The sequence below is a fragment of the Protopterus annectens genome, chromosome 8.part0 (genome assembly GCF_019279795.1).
Source record: "Protopterus annectens isolate FY-2018-M chromosome 8.part0, PAN1.0, whole genome shotgun sequence".
Taxonomy (NCBI): Eukaryota; Metazoa; Chordata; order Ceratodontiformes; family Protopteridae; genus Protopterus; species Protopterus annectens.
The window spans coordinates 950134221-950153996 of NC_056741.1; the positions used below are offsets into that span (position 1 = coordinate 950134221).

General features: G+C 39.9%; 1 protein-coding gene across 1 annotated transcript in view; it reads left to right on the forward strand.

The window, feature by feature from the left end:
• Window positions 1-19776, forward strand: part of LOC122808363 (unconventional myosin-Ie-like) — a gene marked incomplete in the record, with an annotated part of 1223059 nt that overhangs the window by 751696 nt on the left and 451587 nt on the right. The window contains 1 exon segment of the mRNA XM_044079330.1: window positions 1735-1879. Within this exon segment, the coding sequence (XP_043935265.1) occupies window positions 1735-1879 (145 nt within the window).

Below are 19776 nucleotides of genomic sequence, written 5' to 3' on the forward strand. Positions count from 1 at the left end.
TTATATTCACTTTGCATAAAATATATGTATAGATTACGTTTTGTAATTCATTTTGTATCTGTTGTGTTTATCCTGGACTGAGACTGAAGTAGGTCCAGTGGGATCAGTGCTCTAACCCAGTTAACAAATTCAAAATAAATTATTTATGTATTTATTTTCCAGTTGTTAACCAGGGATGTCTGACTGGGCCAGAGGCCCAGGGAGAAAAGCTCCTTTACAAAAAACATTTACATGCAAATCCATGCAATAAGATACCAGAAACATGTAACAATATTACAATACAATACCAGAAACACATAATTTTACAATACAATCCAAGAAAACACATTACAGGATAATACAAGAAATACAGGCAGTAAGTAAGCTGAACAACTAAATGACAAAATAAAGAGATGTCTAACAAAACATACACTATAGAGTAATAGTAATAATCTGCATAGAAAAAAAAACATTGCTAATTAACATTCTTACAAATAAAAGTAGATTGTACCATCATAGGGAAACTGTAGATGTGTAGGTGAAATGTAATGGTATAGAGGAAAATATTAAAAACATATATTGTATAGAAGGCAAGAAAAAAATAGATGGTATGTTAGTGGCACATATACTGAAACAGTGACAGCAAGGCAGTGTGGAGGTGATTGATAAGGAGGGAAAGATGATACATATAAAAGACTTGAGAATAGGTACAAAGTGATTAAAGGAGTAGTAAATTAGCACTAGGTAGAGAGAAGTTGAAATTTGGTGGGTGCTGAAAAAAGCAGCTTAGACTATAAAAAGAAAAAAGATAATTATGGTTGAAAGAAAAGGGATGGACAGAATAGATAAATATAATTATTATAATTAAATATAAATAAGTAAATGCCACGTCGCCCATCCTGGCTTGAGGGGTTGGGGTGGGAGAGATGGCATGTGTTCAGCTAATTACCATCATGCAAGCAGAGGTGAATGTAGGCTTGCTGATCTCAAGAAAGTGACAATAATCCTTATTTAGCATATGGATGGTAGGCCACACATGCATGGAAAGGGAGTAGATTGCTTTGTGGTGATGTGTGTACACCTGTTGGCTACTGGGACAGGGTTAAGGACCCAGTAAAAAAAAAATCTTCATTACCAGCAAAGACGCAAACTACCACCATGATTGCCTGGGTGATGTCTCACTTCTGCCTCCATGTGAGGGATACCCATTACAACTGGAGTAACTGGCTCAAGATTGCTGGGTGAATGACTGATGGTCATCTGGCATGACAAAAAAAAGTCCACATAGTGGTGAGGTTGCAGCTGTTGTGCTTTTGTGAGGGTTCCTGATTTTACTGTGTAGATTTCATTTGCACTTTACTTCTGGTGCCATGTCCATAAGTAATTTGATACCAGGATTTCTGCTTACAGAAGAGAAGGTTTATAAAAGTAGGTGGGTGGTGCTATTCCAGAACTGAAGATGAGAATATATTTTTTTCATATTACTGTGTCTTTAATCTGATAACCATGAACACTGCAGTTGTGCCCTTAAAAAATACATATATTTAAACCATTATTTAAAGCACTATGGATGGACTCTAAATTGACATTCACTGCAAAGTTTTCCTGTTTTAACTCTAACACTACCTATTTGCTTCATAGCTTACCATACAGTGGTCAGTGGCAATGTATGAGGCATGTATTTGGGAAGATTAATGCTGGTCTTAGTATATGTAAAAGGTCATTATTAAGTCTTGATTGTGTTCTGTTGTTTAGATATGCCATCTTGACAAAAGAGACCTGGCCTGTCTGGAGAGGAGATGAGAAGCAGGGAGTCCTACATTTGTTGAGATCTGTCAACATGGATGCTGACCAGTTCCAGCTAGGCAAAAGCAAGGTTTTCATTAAAGCACCTGAATCTGTGAGTACTGACAAGAAGCAAACAAATTCAAATATTTTAAGCACCTTTCATAAATTCACAGCTCGTTAGTATTAACTCTGCAACCTATTTTGTTATGCCAATGTCAGAAAAGAAAAAATAAAACAAGACTTTTCTAAACACCCTTGCTTTCAGTTCAGAGAACTGTTAAGCATGAGTAAATATAATGTTTGCCAAATAAATGAACAGAAATGTGCATGTCAGATATTATCTGTGTAATTGTTCACCACTCATTACAACATATATTCTAAAATGAAGGTACTTTGACTCTATCAAACTTTATTCATGTATAAGCAGGAGAGGGAGCAGCTTTTAGATGACTTTAGCCAGTCAGCAGCAGTAACACCCCTCTCCAACATTTGTCAGCTTTAGGCAATAGTTTTGCTTTTCCCTTTTAGAATGGACATGGCAGTCATGTCAGAGGATGCTTGTAGAATGTTATATGCACCTCAGCTCATTTTTACTGAGAACAATCAGCAGTCCTACTTCTCTCATCAGGATTTCTTTACTGTTAATTTGATACATGGACAGGTTTAGTGACCATTTTATGCCATAACCTGAGCCAGGGGCAGACAGTTCTACATATCAGAGTCAGATTCAGGCACTTAGATGGTGAGACATTTCCCGGTGGTACATTTGGTCAGGGAAACATGGCAGAAGTGACATTCAGTTGCAGAGAGATATGGCTGTTTCGAGTTCCCTGTGGACAAATAGAAGAATGTGGTGCCATACTCACAACTTCAGTAACCAAATGCACAGGGTGAAAATAATATCCATGTCCCCCAAGGCAATATGAGACAGCAAGCAGTATGACAAGCATCAGGAGCAGGCTAGCCAGGGGGCATATCTCTGGCAGTAAAAATGCAGCGCCATCTCCAGTGCCTTTTATAATTGGTGTGCATCAACCACTACCCCCTTCACAGTATCTAGGAAACTTTATCTAAAATGTCTACTGAAGCATAAATGCGACTATAGTAGCATGCAGGATTTCCTCCATGCTGTAGCACACTTCAATAAGCATGTACACTGAGCACAATACTCATTACTACTTCTGCCCCTATGCAAAATGTCTGTTCTGCATATAGCCTAAGGTGACTGTCTATGTCATCACTGAATAAGGGCTATAAATTCAATAACCATGTTTGCAAGAGTAGTGGAAGTTGATAGTTAATCCAGTTACATTCTCAGAAAGTAGAAGCAAAGTAGTAAAAAAATAGATGTTTGTCATTAGATCACTGTTGTAGTAGCCTAAGCCGTATGGGTTATATTCCTTTAAAGATATGGCATCTGGTCAGCTTCCATAGCTTAAGGGCACCTCCTCGCACCATAACCACTAAACAGCTTGAGGAGAACTGTATAAGTCAGTGGTGAGGAAGCCAAGCCTTCAGAACTTTGTTGATGTATGCTGTTCCCTTTGAGCTTCAGATGATTGATGGTTGGCTAGCTCTGCTATTCTCCAAGGCTAGGATTATACCTACAGTAGTGGAAGAGCTCTGCAAGTATGGCAATGCAGGGCCAAACCAAATCAGGAACCACACACAAATTGCCAGCGCTCAGGTGTTCAAGGCAAAAAAGAGACAGCAAAAACAATACAAGTCATCAAACAGGCAATTATATTTTATTTCTCCAAACCGGTTTCGGCAAAGCAGCCTTCATCAGTGGAATATAACTACCCCACTGGCAAATACCTTCTACTTTAAATTTTTGTGAATAAAATTTATTTTCTGTCAGAAATTATTGCTAATGCGTAGGACTGTTGTTTTAGTGTTTGTTATTTAAAAAAATGTCTTACAAATTAAATTTTTAGTCAGGATTCACAGTGGGGATTAACTTTTCAAAGTTTTATTTTTTGTGAGAAGTTTTACTTTTAAAAAAATAAAAAAGTCTAGTAGCTAAGACTAGTGATCATGGGGCTGTCATTAAGAATTCACCTCAAAACTTGTTTTTTTCAGTCACGTTGTGACTGTCCATGGCTTCACTACCTGCTTGTAAGACCCTTTTTTGTAGACATGGGACAGTTTTTGGGCTGTTTTTCTTCCCTCCCATATCCACAAAAAGAAGAAAGTTGAAAGAGAATCTTCAGTCTTCAAGCTGCTTTCCTCTTTGGCTCAGCCACCAATGAATGACTGTTTGTCTTTCGGCTTTTCCTGGTTAGGGGTCACCACAGTGGAACTCCGGTTAGCTAATGATTGGCAGTTGGTTTTTATGGTGCCGAGTTGCCAGCCCGACGCCCAACCTTCAACGAAGGCACACCCATTCAATGCATGTCTTTCGAATGCCCGCGGGGAGGACATGCAGACTCCACACAGAAGGCACTCCCAACCCAAGCCGAGAATCGAACGGGAGAACCTCTTGCTGTGAGGCAATAACGCTACCGCTGCACCACCGCTGAATGACTGTGTTGTGGCCATTTAAAGTACTTCTGACCATTCATTGCTTTCTCTCAATCCCTCTGGTGTTGCTCCTCGAGACGTCACGAAGGACCAAGAAAGGCAGATCCTCTGCAGGAGAACTCATACTTGTTGGTGTCAGACAAGGGAGGGAAATTAGCCTAGTGTTGATATATGAACCTTTTCATCTAACCAGTCATACTCCCATTTCCTCCCTTAGATCAAATATGGAAAGGTTTCTATTCAGGATTCTTTCCAGTACCAAAGAAGGTGAAACTTAGAGACCTGCCTTGACCTTTCTTTTCTAAACCTTCACATCACCACAGTCTCTGGTACCTCCTATTTCCACATCTCAGTTTTCTTGTAACCCTCTTCAAAAGGGGGTTTATCATCACATTCCAACACTTAAAGATTTCGGAGACTTAAGTTTTTCTGTGTCTGCTTCACATTTTATTTACAAAATGACTGACTCCTCTAATATTGCCCATTTCTGGCTGCAGGGCATTCATAGTTTTTCATATTTAGTCAATTGCCTTACTTTTGCAGCTTATTTTAAAAGTTGTCAAGAATCTCTAGAGAGGATAGTGAACCTTTTTCACTTTTTTTAATTTTTCCAAGTCTTTTGGGTTTCTAATATAATAACTGGAATGGACCCCATTCCTAAGTCAAAGTATGATTAAAGTTAATAAAATTAGTGTTGTTTCAGTCTTTTATGTTAGCCAGCAGTGCTCTTCACAGCACCTGCAGTGTGCCCAGTAATGACTCCTGCAATTCATACAGAGTTATATGTATTGGTAATATATCTAAATACGCTTGTAGATTGTTTTTATAAGACTCATTGCTCCTACTGCTATTGGAACTGTCTGAGTATCTTTCTTCCACATTTCTCTCATTTCTGCCTGCAAATCCTGATATTTTATGACTTTGTGTCTCTCTGTACATGAGACACTGTAGTCACTGGATGTAGCTATTTCAGTGATCAATATTACTTTTGTCTTCTGTTCATAGACCACTGTTTTTGGTTCTCGCATCTGTCTTTTGAACTGTTGGTAATGGGTGATCCCATGCTGATGTAGACTTCATCATTTTTTATGATGCTTTGTGGTTCACATTTCCAGTGTTTTTCAGTCACTTCATTACCATAATGTTTGCACAATCCCCAGTGCAAGAGTCTTGCCACATTATTATGCCTTTCAGTATACAGTTCTTCTGCCATTAGTATGTCACAGACAGCAACAAGCTGTGTGGCTGTTTCCAATTCTGTTTTACAAAACCTACATTTGTCTGTGTCTCCCACATGTTCAGTGGACTTTGTAAACCAACGTCTATGTGGCCCACTATCTTGGGTCATCAATATTAACCTTCCATCTTTTGGTTTGAATTTGCCTCTCCTTAACCATTCCTGCATTCGATCCTAATCAACATGAGGTTCTTCCAGGAGTTTTCTGTACTTGCAGCTATATTTATGCATTTTCCACATTTCTTGCCTTCTCATCTAATCCTTCACCTTGTATTCTTTAGTTTTTTGGCACATTCAGTTGCTGCCTGATTTTTATCTACTTCTGGTTTGATTTTCATTCCCGCTTGGTGCCGATATGCTTCTGCTAGACTAAGCAGGGAAGTTATCTTAGATTTATTCTCCTCATGTTTCAAACCTTTCACTACATTGGGTCTTGTGAGGTCAGCAGATGTGTGCATTCCCAAGATTACAGATTTGTACATGTAATCAATTTCAAGGAGGCCCATACCTCCTTCAGAACAGGAAATATATAATCTTGGTATGCACTGATCTTTATAAATCATTTCATAAGCATGAAGCACCCTTCTTGTTTTCCTATATAATCTATCCAACACCTTTTGGAACCAGTCAATCACTTCAAAACTGTAAGTTAGGACAGGAAGAACAAATTGGTTTATGGCTTGAATTTAGTTCCTAGATGTCAATGCTGTTTACATAATTAAAGTATTCTAAAATATTCCTTACTAAGTTTTATTCACTTTTGTTCATGTTTTATTGTTGACCCTTCATCACTTCCCAAATATTTATACACTCCCTCTTGCTCAAGTACTTTTATATCACATTCTTGTCCCAAACTGATGTTTTCTTGGTGCTGCAACTTTCCTGCTTTCAAGGTTGCTTTTGCACATTTATCAAGACCAAATTACATTCTTATATCATCTGAAAAGTTTTGACTACTTGCAGTTGTGCTTTCAGTTCCTCATCTGATGAGCTATATAGTTTTAAATCATCAACAAAGTGATGAGAAGCCTTTGCACTTGTTTGTTTTCTAGCAGCCAAATTATAGCCATGGCCTAATCTGTTAAGTAGACAGCTTAATGGGGTTAGGGCAAGACAGAATAGCAGCGGTGACAAGATGCCACCCTGGAATATCCCCCTTTGATTTTTTTATCCCTGGAATAATAATTTGTCCTTCATTATGGCTTAATTGCATAGTGGCCTGCCACTGTTTCATAGTCACTGTAATATATTCGATCAGTGTAGGATGTATCTTATACATTTTTAATCACTCTTTATCCATGAATGTGGAATACTGTGAAATGCTTTTTAGTCAATCCAAGCTATCCTTAAATTCTTCCTCTTTTTACATGTAGTCCACCCACAGGTGTAGCTGAAGTAGATATGGGTTTCTTCCTACCTGACTCTGGTGACACCCCTATAGGCCCAACACACCAAGGTTGCAAGAATGACAGATTTTATTCTAGGTGATACATCTAGTTTAAAAGGCAATAGCACAACCAAAAAGAAATTATTTCAACAGTGCACCAGTTAACAAGACAAGGTGAGATGCATGCAATGAAAACATACATATTCACCCTATTCCCCAGAACTCAACAGAAAAAGGTCCTGACATTCAAACATGCACAAAGAAGGCAATATCAATGAGCAGTAAAGCTTTATAATGCAGTAATACAAACACGGGTAAAATGCAATGTCATTAAGCAATAAGAGTTATTATACAACAATACAGATATGAGAAAATGCACTGTCATTGAGCAGCAAAATTCTTGAAGGCAGCAGTCCTAACACGAGCAAAATGCAATGTCATTGAACAATTAAGATTTATAATGCAACAATACAAATATGAGAAAATGCAATGCCATTGAGCAGTACTAACACCCTCAACCCCTTGATCAAGTCTAAACAGACCAACTATGAAACACTCTATTATACCGTGTTCATTGGTCAGTGACTACTTACAGTTTTGCTGCCGGCATGATGGGGCCCAAGTTGGAGCCCATATGGATCCCAGTTATTTGTAATCCACAAAGCATTTGGGGGGAGGGGATCCACAATCTTATAAAAATATAAAATGACAGCCAGAGCCTCTCACCACTCCATCGAGAATATCCTAGTGACCAGGCACCATGGTTCCTCTAATGAGAAAAGCAGAAAAATCACCTGCCAGAACCCTGGTAATCATCTATGGCTTCTCTGTACTAGGCTCAAAGGAACTCCTTTTCTTGCTGAATCATATGCAGGCTTGGAACTACTGGTTTTAGACTTATCTCCTGATTCCACAAAGTACCATCATCCAGGATTTCAGCAAAAGACAGACACAATCCGCTACTTCACTTCCCTGTCTCAAAGCACTAGAAAAGAAAATCCAGTCATGCTGCAAGGCCCTTTTTCTCTTCAGCTCCCTGTTTCAGTCTTCCCTCCTTCAGGTAGTATCTCAGTCTCCTCTTTCACTTTTGAAATTTGTCTTTTATATTCCTGAAAGAAGCTCCACCTTGTGGTGTAATGAAAAACTACAGTCTTTTACTTTTACAATGAAATATGGGTCTACTTCACATTGTAAGCTGACAATATCGAGTCTGATATTGTCAGCACGACAGTATCGAAAGTGAAAAACATTGTGCAAGTAAACAGAAATCTCCGTAAGGGAAGATTTCCATTTACCTCAGTGTAGTGCAGTCTTGGAGTTGGTATATTTAAGTGTGGGGGGGTGAGGGGTGCAGGGGGACTTGCCCCCCTGCCTACGCCATTTAGTTTTTTTTTAAATTGTTTTTTTTTTTTTTTACGTTATTTGATGTTTTACTTAATCGATCAATAAAGTTCAACCTTTATTAATTTGATTAAGTAAACTTTCGATAATGTGATGTAGACACTGAAATACAGTGGGAGCTACACTCTCCCCCCACTTGAAAATCTTGGGTCCCCCCAAGTCAAAGGTAGATTAGCAGCAAAATATTTACATGCACTAATGCACCATCAACTGAACAATATTTTTGCATTTAAAAGGTACATTCTGCCAAGGTTAATCAATCTTATGCATAACTTGGGAAGGGGTGTCACCACTGGAGTAGGAGGGGAATAGGGATTATGGGTGCAGACTCTCCAATGAGCTGTGGTTACAGGTTTCTGTGTTCTATGTCCCAAACTGTTACATGTAAGTCTCTGTGGGGGCCAAATCAGTCTCTGCAGTTTTGGTTCGGAAGATACAGCTAAGGAATTTTGCTCAGAGGGTTTGTCATTCACATCACATTCAGTGTTCAGTTCTTCATTAGGCATATTGTCTACTTCTAAGATCTCCTCTTGTATAACTTTACTTTCATTTTCCATAACGGTACGACTGTCCTCAGCACTATTTTATGAAGTTTGCAAAGCAGGGCCTCCATCAGTATCAGGTTCTGTAAGAGGCACAGAAACATTACTTAGTCTATTGTTAGGTCTGGACTGCTCAAAATGACAAGGAATGAATTCTGGTGCATTTACATTGAGATTACAGCCCACAGGGTCTTGAACATCCTCATAAAAAAGCCCACTGAAACCACAGTCATCATCACTGTCCTCCTCTCCTTCAGCAGGAGGAAGCATAGGCTCTTGAACATTGGAGAGGATAGTTCCTCTCCACCTTAGCCTTCTGGATCGCCTTGAGTTAGGCTTCCGCTGAGCCGTTCTGGATTCATGAGTCTCACTGATTTTGCCAAAGGCATTAATTTGTTGCGGTGCCAGGTTTTAATGGGTCCTTCTTTCCCCCTCAGGGCAATCTTAGTAGACAGGGATATTAAGGTTCATATTATAACACTGAATGCTGAAAACAGCGAATGGTGTTACATCGACACATATTCAGCGAACACTGAAAATGTCGAAACTACAGACCAGCAATTTCTTTCCTAGGGAAAGAAATTGCTGTTCCAACCCACCACCCCAAAAAACATTAAACACTTCCACACACATACCCTAACCCTAATTATACCCACCCCAAAAAACAGTAAACAACTAAATACACATATGCATGTAACCCAACCATACATCTAACAAAAAAAAAACAGTAAACATTTTAAAACATATGCACTTACCTTAACCCACACCCTAACCCTAAGGTCAGTAACTCTCGCACATTTACACAAACAGTTCCAAACACAAACACACTTACCTTACCCGTAATCCTGTCCCCCCAAAACAAAAGTAAACAGGTAAAAACACACACACACGTAACTCAACCATACATCTAACGCAAAATAAAAAACAGTAAACACTTTCATACATATGCACTTACCTTAACCCTCACTCTAACCCTAAGGTCAGTAACTGATGCACAATCACGCTTGGGAGCTATACTAGACAAGGGACCACACTACACTCTAGAACAGGCAAAGCAATGAAGCGGTCAAGCGACTTCTTTCCCAGGGAAAGAATTCGCTGAACAGCCACTTTGCTGTTTTGCCTGTTCGCCCTACATGTGTCGACGAAAACGCATTTGACAAAATGCTTTTTCGTCATTCTAATGTGAACCTAGATATTAGGTAGCTGAGAACAAATTATGTAAATCTCAGATCCCCAGGGGTCAGCTAGTTTATACTTTCCTTGTAGTCCCAAATTTCTCAAAATAACTCTGTCCCCTGGCTGCAAATCATGCATCTTTACTTTTTTGTCATAGTGAGCCTTGTTTCGTTGATGTCTTTGTCCTTTTGATTTTTCAGCAAACTCATAAGACTGTCTGAGGTTCTTCTTGAATCTCTCCATATAACTGCCATGAGATCGCACTGGTGTATCATCAGCTGTGACTCTAAAGGTGACGTCAACAGGAAGACTAGCTTCTTTTCCAAACATTAGGAAGTAAGTCGAGAATCCTGTAGCATCATTTTTAGTACTGTTGTAAGCATGCACCACTGTGACTACGTCTACTCCATTGACTCTTCTTCTCAGCAGATAGTGTCCTCAACATGTCTAGTAAAGTTATGTTGAAACGCTCAGGCTGAGGATCCCCTTGAGGCTGATAAGGAGTGGTTCAGCTTTTTTGGACTCCCAACAGTGTGAGTAGTTCATGGACAAGCTTGCTCTCAAAATCACGTCCTTGATCAGAGTGTATCCTTTTTGGCAGGCCATAGTGTACAAAAAGAACTTCTCAACTAGAAGTTTTGCCACTGTAATAACTTTCTGATCACAAGTGGGAAATGCTTGAGCGTATCTGGTATAGTGGTCTGTCACCACCAGCACATTACTGATCCTGTCTTCATCTGGTCCAATGCACAGAAAATCTATACAGACCAGTTCCATGGGTCCACTACTTTCCATTTGACCCAGTGAGGCAGCTCTGGTCGGTAGAGTCTTTCTCTGAATGCAACGAAGACATGTACGGCAATAATCCTCAAAATCTTGCTTCATACATGGCCAGTAGAACTTGTCTTGTACCAGACCCATAGTTCTGTCATAACCAAGATGACCATGTTCATCATGCAATGACCAAAGTACTACTACTCTATATTTCTGAGGAAGCAACAATTGCCATTTTTCACTGCCGAGTGCACTTGAAAATCTCCTATACACTAGTCCATTCTGTATCTGGAGTCTGTCCCATTCTTTGGCCAAAAGTCTTGCCAGAGGATGAATATCCATGCGAAGCATATTAACTTGTTTTTTCTCTAAAGCAGCTACCACCAGCTGACCTAAGGGGTCTTCTCTTTGATCTCTCCTGAGGTCACTGTTACTCAAAGCTGGTAGCGATGAAGCCTGTAAAGTGACCAGATTACAGTAAGCTTGGGGTATGCTTGCTGCAGACAGACCCATCTTCTGGGCCTAACATTCAGTGTGTTGATAGGTTGCAGTCTGACACATAGCTCTCACCCTGGTGCTGGAATTTCCACCCATTCATTGTCAGGGTGTAAATCTCCCTAAGGTCTTCTGGACAGACCATCAGCATCTCCATTTTCATGTCCTGGCGATATTTCAAACTGAAATTATAGTTGCATAGAGCTGCCATCCATCTGCGGCCAGTAGCATCTAGCTTTGCAGTGGTCTGGATGTATGTCAGAGGATTGTTGTCAGTCTGTACTTCAAATTCAGCCCCACAGAGATAGTCATGCAGCTTGTCCACTACCGCCCACTTTTAAGGCAAAGAATTCCAACTTGTCTGCAGGATAGTTTCTTTCTGTAAACTCCGACTGATAAAAGCCACAGGTCTCGGCTTCTTTTCATACTCCTGGTAAAGGACTCCTCCTACGCCATCCCTGCTAGCATCCACATGTAAAGTGTATGGCTTTGTTGAGTAGCATATGCCAGCAAATGGGCATGTGTGAGGCAATACTTAAGCTGTTCAAACGACTCTTCTCACTTAGGAGCCCAAAGACTCTCGATAAGTTCTTTAGAACCTCTCGTTCCCTTAGGTTTTTTCACAAGGATATCTTCATCTCTTTCATCTGCTTTTTCATCATTTCGGAGCAAATGGTGGAGGGGTCTTACTATCTTTGAAAATTCTTCCACAAACCTTCAATAGTAACTGCAGAACCCCAGGAAAGATCGCAGCTCTGTGATAGTTTTGCGTTTGGGCCAAGATGTCACCGCTTCAACTTTGCTGGGATCTGTGTATATATTCCATTTGCAGACACTACATGTCCCACATAGGTCACTGAAGGTTGGAAGAACTTGCATTTCTCCAATGACATCTTCAGGCCTTCCTTCTCAATCCTGTCCAATACCTTCATTATTCTTTCTTCGTGCTCCTCTAGGGTCCTTCCAAAAACAGTGATGTCATCCAGGTAGACTAAGACTTCCAGGAGATGCATGTCCCCAACTGTTCTTTCCATGATTCTCTGGAAATTTGTTGGTGCATTTGATAAATCTTGAGGTAGGTGATCAAACTCAAAAAATCCCAAAGGGGTAATGAAGGCAGTCTTCTCTTTATCTTCTGGGAGCATAGGGATTTGATAGTATCCACTCCTGAAGTCTAACACACTGACCCACTTACTGCCCACCAGACAATTTTAGAGCATCTTCATTTCTGGGAGTTGTGTACTGGTCTGGAATGGTTCACTGACTCAGAGTACGATAGTCAAGATACATGTGAATTGACCCATTCTTTTTCCTGACAACAACAGTGGGAGAGGCATATGGACTTCTTGACTCTCAAATTATCCCTGCAGCTTTTAGTTCTTCCAAATGTTTTCTTAAGTCCTCCATGTCTCCTGGAGCTACTCTTCTGGAACGTTCCCTGAAAGGCCAGTCCTCTTTTACTCTTTTTGGGTGTTCTGCACGTTTTGCACAGCCCACATATAGTTCACTAGTAGAAAAACAATTTTTCTTTTCCATTAGTAGCTCTTTAACTCTGGTTAGCCACTCAGGGGGCAAGAGATCACCTCCTATATCAATATCTTCCAGCTTCAACTCGTTGGCCCTGCTGTCATTCCTTGTCAACACAAAAGCAGGTAAGGGAGTGGCAGCATAAACATTTCCCAAACGCACTTGTGAACGCAGGACAATGGGAGTACTTCCTTTATTCTTTAACCCCACAGGTAAAGTGTCATAAGGATGCTTTAACTTGTCCACAGGCCAAACTTCTGGGACTAGTTCCAGCTCCGGTGGCAAGGCACTTTCTGGATCCATTTCCATGATGAGATGATAGGAAATTGTTTGCCCACACATCCTCACTTTGGCTCTCAAGCAGGTGACCTGACCAGGATGAATTATATGCTCTTTCCCAGAAAGGGTCCACACATGACCAATTTCATCTTTCTTACTATCCTTCTCCCTTTGAAGGGCCCAGAAAACTGGTTTCAGGAGAGGATGTAGTGTTGGGTGTTCCTGGGTCAACTGAGGCATTAGCATACTTCTGATGAGGTCAGTATTTGTCCCCACTAAAGTAGATGCTGAATCCTTTCCTTTTGGCCTGGGGCACACAACAGCGAGTGTTTCACAAACTTCTGTTGACCCAACAACTGAAGTGGAAAATTTTAACTTGAGTGAGACATAACCATCATAAGGGAACTTCGTGTCACTTAGTCCCCAGATCTCCAAATCTTCTGACTTTTCAAGTGGTAAATGCTTTAAGTATTTTTGGTAGAAGTTTCTGTACAGAATAGTGGTTTGTGCACCAGTATCCAACAGTGCTTTACTATACACTCCTTCTATTTTTACTGACACGAGGGGATGGTCCCAGTCGGCCATTGGGCAGTTTCTGTTTCTAGTGCTGTTCAGCTGTACGGCAGTCAGCATGTGGTGGAGGTACCACTGGTTGACCTCACCATTTTAACAGATGAGACTCTTGCTTAGTAATGCTTTGCAGTCTCAGATGCTGAGATGGCTTTCTAATTCGGTTGTTCACCTCAGATGAGCTAGAAGTGTGCATAGTAGGTAGTTTCTCTCCCCTATTACAAGGGTTTGTGTGGAAAGGAGTTCCAGGATGCTGTCTCTTGATATTAGATTTTATGGAGCTCTTTGTAACTGGGCACTCAACTGGCTCCTTCACTGAGGCCATTTGAAGTTTCCCTGCATTGCACTAGCCAATAATAGTTTGTTCACTTTTTTCAACTTCTCTGCATTAGGACACTGTCACTTTATATGCCCTGCATACCCACAGTGAAAACAAAATCCAGTAGGAACTCTGAACATTGGCTGTTTTGGTTCTTCCCTGAGTCCTTTCTTGGAGGTGCTAGCTGATGTATTCCTCCCTTCAGCTAAAGTTACCATGGCCTTCTGCAATTCTGCAACTGTCTTGGTGACTTGAGCTGTGGTTTTGGTCAGGGAAGACACCTGCATCTGCAACTGTGATATTTCTACATTGCGGACACTCTGGGCTCCGACTCCTGTTTGAGTAATGAGCATGGCTACAGGCTCCTGCTGGTGTTCACTCACTGTTTTAGTTGCTATTGAACAAGGAGATTTTGCTTCCAACAGGGCTTCCTCTTCCCTCACCTCTTTAACCAATTGAGAATAAGTTAGAGTCTGTTCCCTATTTCTCATCCTCATTTTCCACACAGTGGGGTCCATAGCTTGAGCTCCCTGTAAAATTTGTCTGATCCGTACATGGTGAGCCAATTTCGGATCCACCCCCTGCTTTAGGATGATCTGGTGGAGCATTTTATCTAATAGCTTAATGTAATCAGATACTTTCTCACCAACTTCTTGGTATGTATGTTCAAACTGATACAGTAGGGCAGCAGCCCTCTCAGTCCTTCCAAACACATCCTGCAGTACTCCTAAATTGTCCTTGGTCATGCAATCTTGCTTACCCATCCTTAGGTTGCGTATGGTATCCGCAACTAATCCCTTTAGACTTTTAGCTATCCACTGCTTCTTCTGAGATTCTGAGATATCCCACTCCTCTAGGACTTGTGAAGCCTGATCCATCCAAGATTCAAAATCTTCCTCTCCCTGAGGTGTGGGTTTTTTGCCAGAAAAGAAACGCAATCTGCGGTAGCCAAACTCAGTGAATGGCTGTGTAGGCTTTAAGCATTTTTCTACAATACTTCCCAAAGCATTCAAAACTTCAGGTCCTATAGTATTTATGGGCAGTGAAGCTGCAGCTTCTGGTGTAAGGTTCTGACCTACTTAGATAGCTTCCACTGGTGTTTTCTTTGATGCTGAGGTAGTGCACTTCTCAGGGATTACCACACGGACTGCACTCTCACCTGAAATGTGTACACTCGAATGTATGTGCTCATACACTGAAGGACTTTTCCATTCTAATAAGGCCAATGTGCTCTGCTTGGTAGGGTCCATAGTGCTGTCTAATAAAAATCCACACCCTACAACAGGTAAGGATCCTGTCACTTGATGTATTTGCATATCAGTCCATGTGACCCCTGGCAACACCAGAACTAAACAATGCTCTGAGCATTGTGCTGTTTTCACCACTTAGCGGCTACGTCTGGGTTCATGTTTCTGCTGAATTTGCTTTCCACATGTACAGGGTAATAGGGTGGAGTCCAAGGCAGTACAGGCAATCCCGGATGAGCCCCCAAATGTAGCGCACCCAAAGGTGTAGCTGAAGTAGATATGGGTTCCTTCATACCTGACTCTGGTGGCACCCCTATAGGCCCAACACACCAAGGTGGCAAGAATGACAGATTTTATTCTAGGTGACACATCTAGTTTAAAAGGCAATAGCACAACCACAAACAAATTATTTCAGCAGTGCACCAGTTAGCAATAAGGCAAGGTGAGATATGCATGCAGTGAAAACATACATTCACCCTCTTCCCCAGAACTCAACAGAAAAAGGTCTTGACATTCAAGCATGCACAAAGAAGGCAATATCAATGAGCAGTAAAGCTTTATAATGCAGCAATACAAACACGGGAAAAAAATGCAATGTCATTAAGCAATAAAAGAGTCATGATACAACAGTACAGATATGAGAAAATGCACTGTCATTGAGCAGCAAAATTCTTGAAGGCAGCAGTCCTAACACAAGCAAAATGCAATGTCATTGAACAATGAAGATTTATAATGCAACAATACAAATAAGAAAAAATGCAGTGTCATTGAGCAGTACTAACACCCTCAACCCCCTTGATCCCCTTTGATCCTTGGCCCTAAACAGACCAACTATGAAACACTCTATTATACCCTGTTCACTGGCCAGTGACTACTTACAGTCTTGCTGTCAGCATGATGGGGCCCAAGTTGGAGCTCATATGGAGCCCAGTTATTTGTAATCCACAAAACTTTTGGGGGGGGATCCACAATCTTATAAAAATATAAAATGATGGCCAGAGCCTCTCACCACTCCATCGAGAATATTCTAGTGACCAGGCACCGTGGTTCCTCTCATGAGAAAAGTAGAAAAATCACCTGCCAGAACCCTGGTAATCAACTGTGGCTTCTCTGTACTAGGCCCAAAGGAACTCCTTTTCTTGCTGAATCATATGCAGGCTTGGAACTACTGGTTTCAGACTTCTCTCCTGATTCCACAAAATACCATCGTCCAGGATTTCAGCAAAAGACGGACACAATCTACTACTTCACTTCCCTGTCCCAAAGCACTAGAAAAGAAAATCCAGTCATGCTGCAAGGCCCATTTTCCCTTCAGCTCCCTCTTTCAATCTTCCCTCCTTCAGCTAGTATCTCAGTCTCCTCTTTCATTTTCGAAATTTGTCTGTTGTATTCCTGAAAAAAGCTTCACCTTGTGGTGTAATGAAAAACTACAGTCTATTTCTTCTACAGTGAAATACAGTAGGAGCTACATACAGTTCCCCACTATGACTTTATTTTACAATTGATCCTTTGTTCCATATTACTTTTTTATTGCCCTTTTGTTTTTTTGCCATAACTGAATTTTCTAAATGACTATAAATCCTGTCTGCATTAATTCTGGTGTATAGTTTATACATTGTCTGATGGCAAGTTACAGATCTGTAATTTTTACGATAACTTGCAGGTTTACGCTTAAGTACGAGTATTGTTTTTCCTGTTGTTAAACAGGTTGTTGTCTTTCGTGGTGCACATATAAATAGTTACTCATGGCTAAATCTTCTTTCAAAGATGTTAACATTTTTAGCAAGAAGTCAGGTACTGCATCTAGGCCTGCAGCTTTCTAATTAGATGCTTTCTTAACTTTGTTTCAATCTCTGTGTCTGTTACTTCATCCTGTTTCATATCCTGTACCTTTGAACTTCTTATTCTTTCTTTTACTTGTTCTATCCATTTAACGTCTTTGTTATGTTCCACAGGAACTTCATGGATATTTCTCCAAAATGTATCTGTTTCTTCTTTTTTTGGTGGTCTTTCAGTTCCCTTTACCTTGTTTCCAAATCTTTTAGGGTCATTAATAAATTGCTTATTTTCTACTTTTCCTTTATATTTATCTGCATATCTTCTACGTTTTTCCACCTGTGCTGATATTTTTAGTTTATTATTTGTGATCGTGCACAATAGATCCTGATCTGTTCTAATACTGAACATTGCTTTTGTCATGTCTATCTTTGAGTATTTTTGTTCATCTGTTCCCTCATCTATATTCTTCTAACATTGACACTTCTTATTTTAATTGTTTTGTAGTGTTCTCTATTTGATACTTCCTTGATAATAATAGATTTATTCCCTTCCTTTCCCGTACTACCCTGTGTTCTTTTGATAGAACTTTGTCTGTTCATAATTTAGCTGCACAGTAATATATCCCATTTATTTCTGTTATATCACATGGATCTCTCTGGATGGTCCTAATTATTGTGTTCATTTGTTTTATCAGACTTCTGACTTTTTAGGTTTTATTCACTGTCTGCAGTCTGTTTCTTTTATTGATCTTAATATGCCTATCTGTCTCTATTAAATCAAGAAACTCTTCTATTAACTCATTTTTTTTCTAAACTAAGTGCACATTTTTGTTCTCCATTATCTGTGGGCATTCTATAGAAAATTCTCGAGTATCTTCTTGTGGCACATTTTGTCCAATTTCATCCTGTCTCATCCATTGCACTATCATATGGGAACTTACTGACCTTTCACACCTCACCATTGAATGAGTCAGATTTGCCACTTTTCTGGTTCCTTCCCTTGCTGTCCAACTTCAGGTGAATGTTTTTACTAGTTTCCTGTGGAAGGCTCCAAAATATCTTCACATGGCAACTGACTAGTTGCTTCCTGTTCCACTGGTTTCTCCTTAATTTGGATGTCTATTGCTCTATCCTTCTGTGGTGCTTTCTGAGTTAGATTTTCTACACTGAATCCTTCACTTCTTAGGTATTCCATAACGTCAATTTCTATTTCTTTAACTTATCCATCACTAATCTTCTTTTCCTTATTCCTCTTTGATTTGCTTTTTTTTTGTATTCTAAAGTTTTCCATGCCCAGATTTCTTTGCCTGTATTTCTCTTGAAATATCTTTGGTGCTGCTCTTTTTATATTGATTAACTTTGCTTTCTACTTGGCATAAATATTACACCATATTAAATCTCATTTTCTTTCCCATATCCATATTTCTTCTTCAGATGTCTCCTGATGATCTTATTTTTCCTTACTTTGGGGGACTCATTCCGTCATGGTGTGATGTAACCTGTGTTAGATCTTGTATACCAAATCCTTCACTTTGCAGGCATTCCATAACTTCAACTTCTATTTTTGTAACTTTTACTGTACTACTCATCTTTTCTACATTCCCTCTTTGTGGTATTATTTTTTATTGTGAAATTTTCTATATCTGGATGCCTTTGTCTGTATTTCTCTTATCTTATTTTTGGGGCTGCTTTTTTTTTGTATTAATTTGGCTTTTGACTTTGCATAAATATTGCACCATATCAACTCTCTCTTTCTTTCCCATCGCCATATTTCTTTTTTATACTTTTCGAAAATCTCTAGGTTTTGTTCTTTATATTTTCACATTTCCTTGGATGCTTCAGTTTCCAAACATAGCAAAGTTTCTTGGGCTATATAATGTTTTTCACAAATCTGTTCCATTAATCAACACACATTTTTATTTGAAGCTTCTGACAGTTTTTCCTTGTGGAAGTATTTTTCTTTCCACTAAATTCTCTCTCAATCTTTTTGCATATCTGGTGTCTGGAAATTCTGGGCTTTTTGCTTAATAGTAACAATACATAAGTTCTTTCTTATCCTCAGGTAGTCCACTGTATCGTCTTTATGGCTCTTCTTTGGCCTGTCAGTTTTTATGGACTGCCACTTCCTTCCACAACAGGGGGCCATCCTTCCCCTGGGCCTGGCCTGGTGTGGTCCCATTGTAGGAATGTTTCCATATTTTGAGGATTCTACACTGTAATTTTTTCCAGTCCTGGCACCAGTGCACCTACCAGGATTGGGCACTTTATCATGGGTCTTGTGCACTCAGCTATCTATATAAAATACAGTCTATATATATAAAAAAAATGACTCTGGATTCTGGTTTCATGTTCTCTACAATTATCATGATTCCTTTGGTCATACTTCACATAAAAAAAAATTCTGTGGTCCCTCAAGTCAGTTTGGACCCACCACCAGCACACCCCATCGTTTCAGATTCCAGTACTGGGATTTGTAAAAAAGGAATTTCTCTGGTGGGTGGACCAGTTGTCTCTCAGCCCAGGTCTCCCCTTCTCCTTGAAAGCCCCTACTCAGCTTGTTACCACAGATGCCAAACTTTGCCAACTTTTGCAAACTTTTAGGGAGCTGTTTCCAGGGGGTTGAAAGTTCAGGGTCTATAGAACAAAAAGTATACACTGAAACACATAAATATCCAAGAAGTTATGGCTCTAATAAATGCTCTCAAATCTCTAAATCATCTTTAGGGTCCAGACCCTATTTTACTAATCACA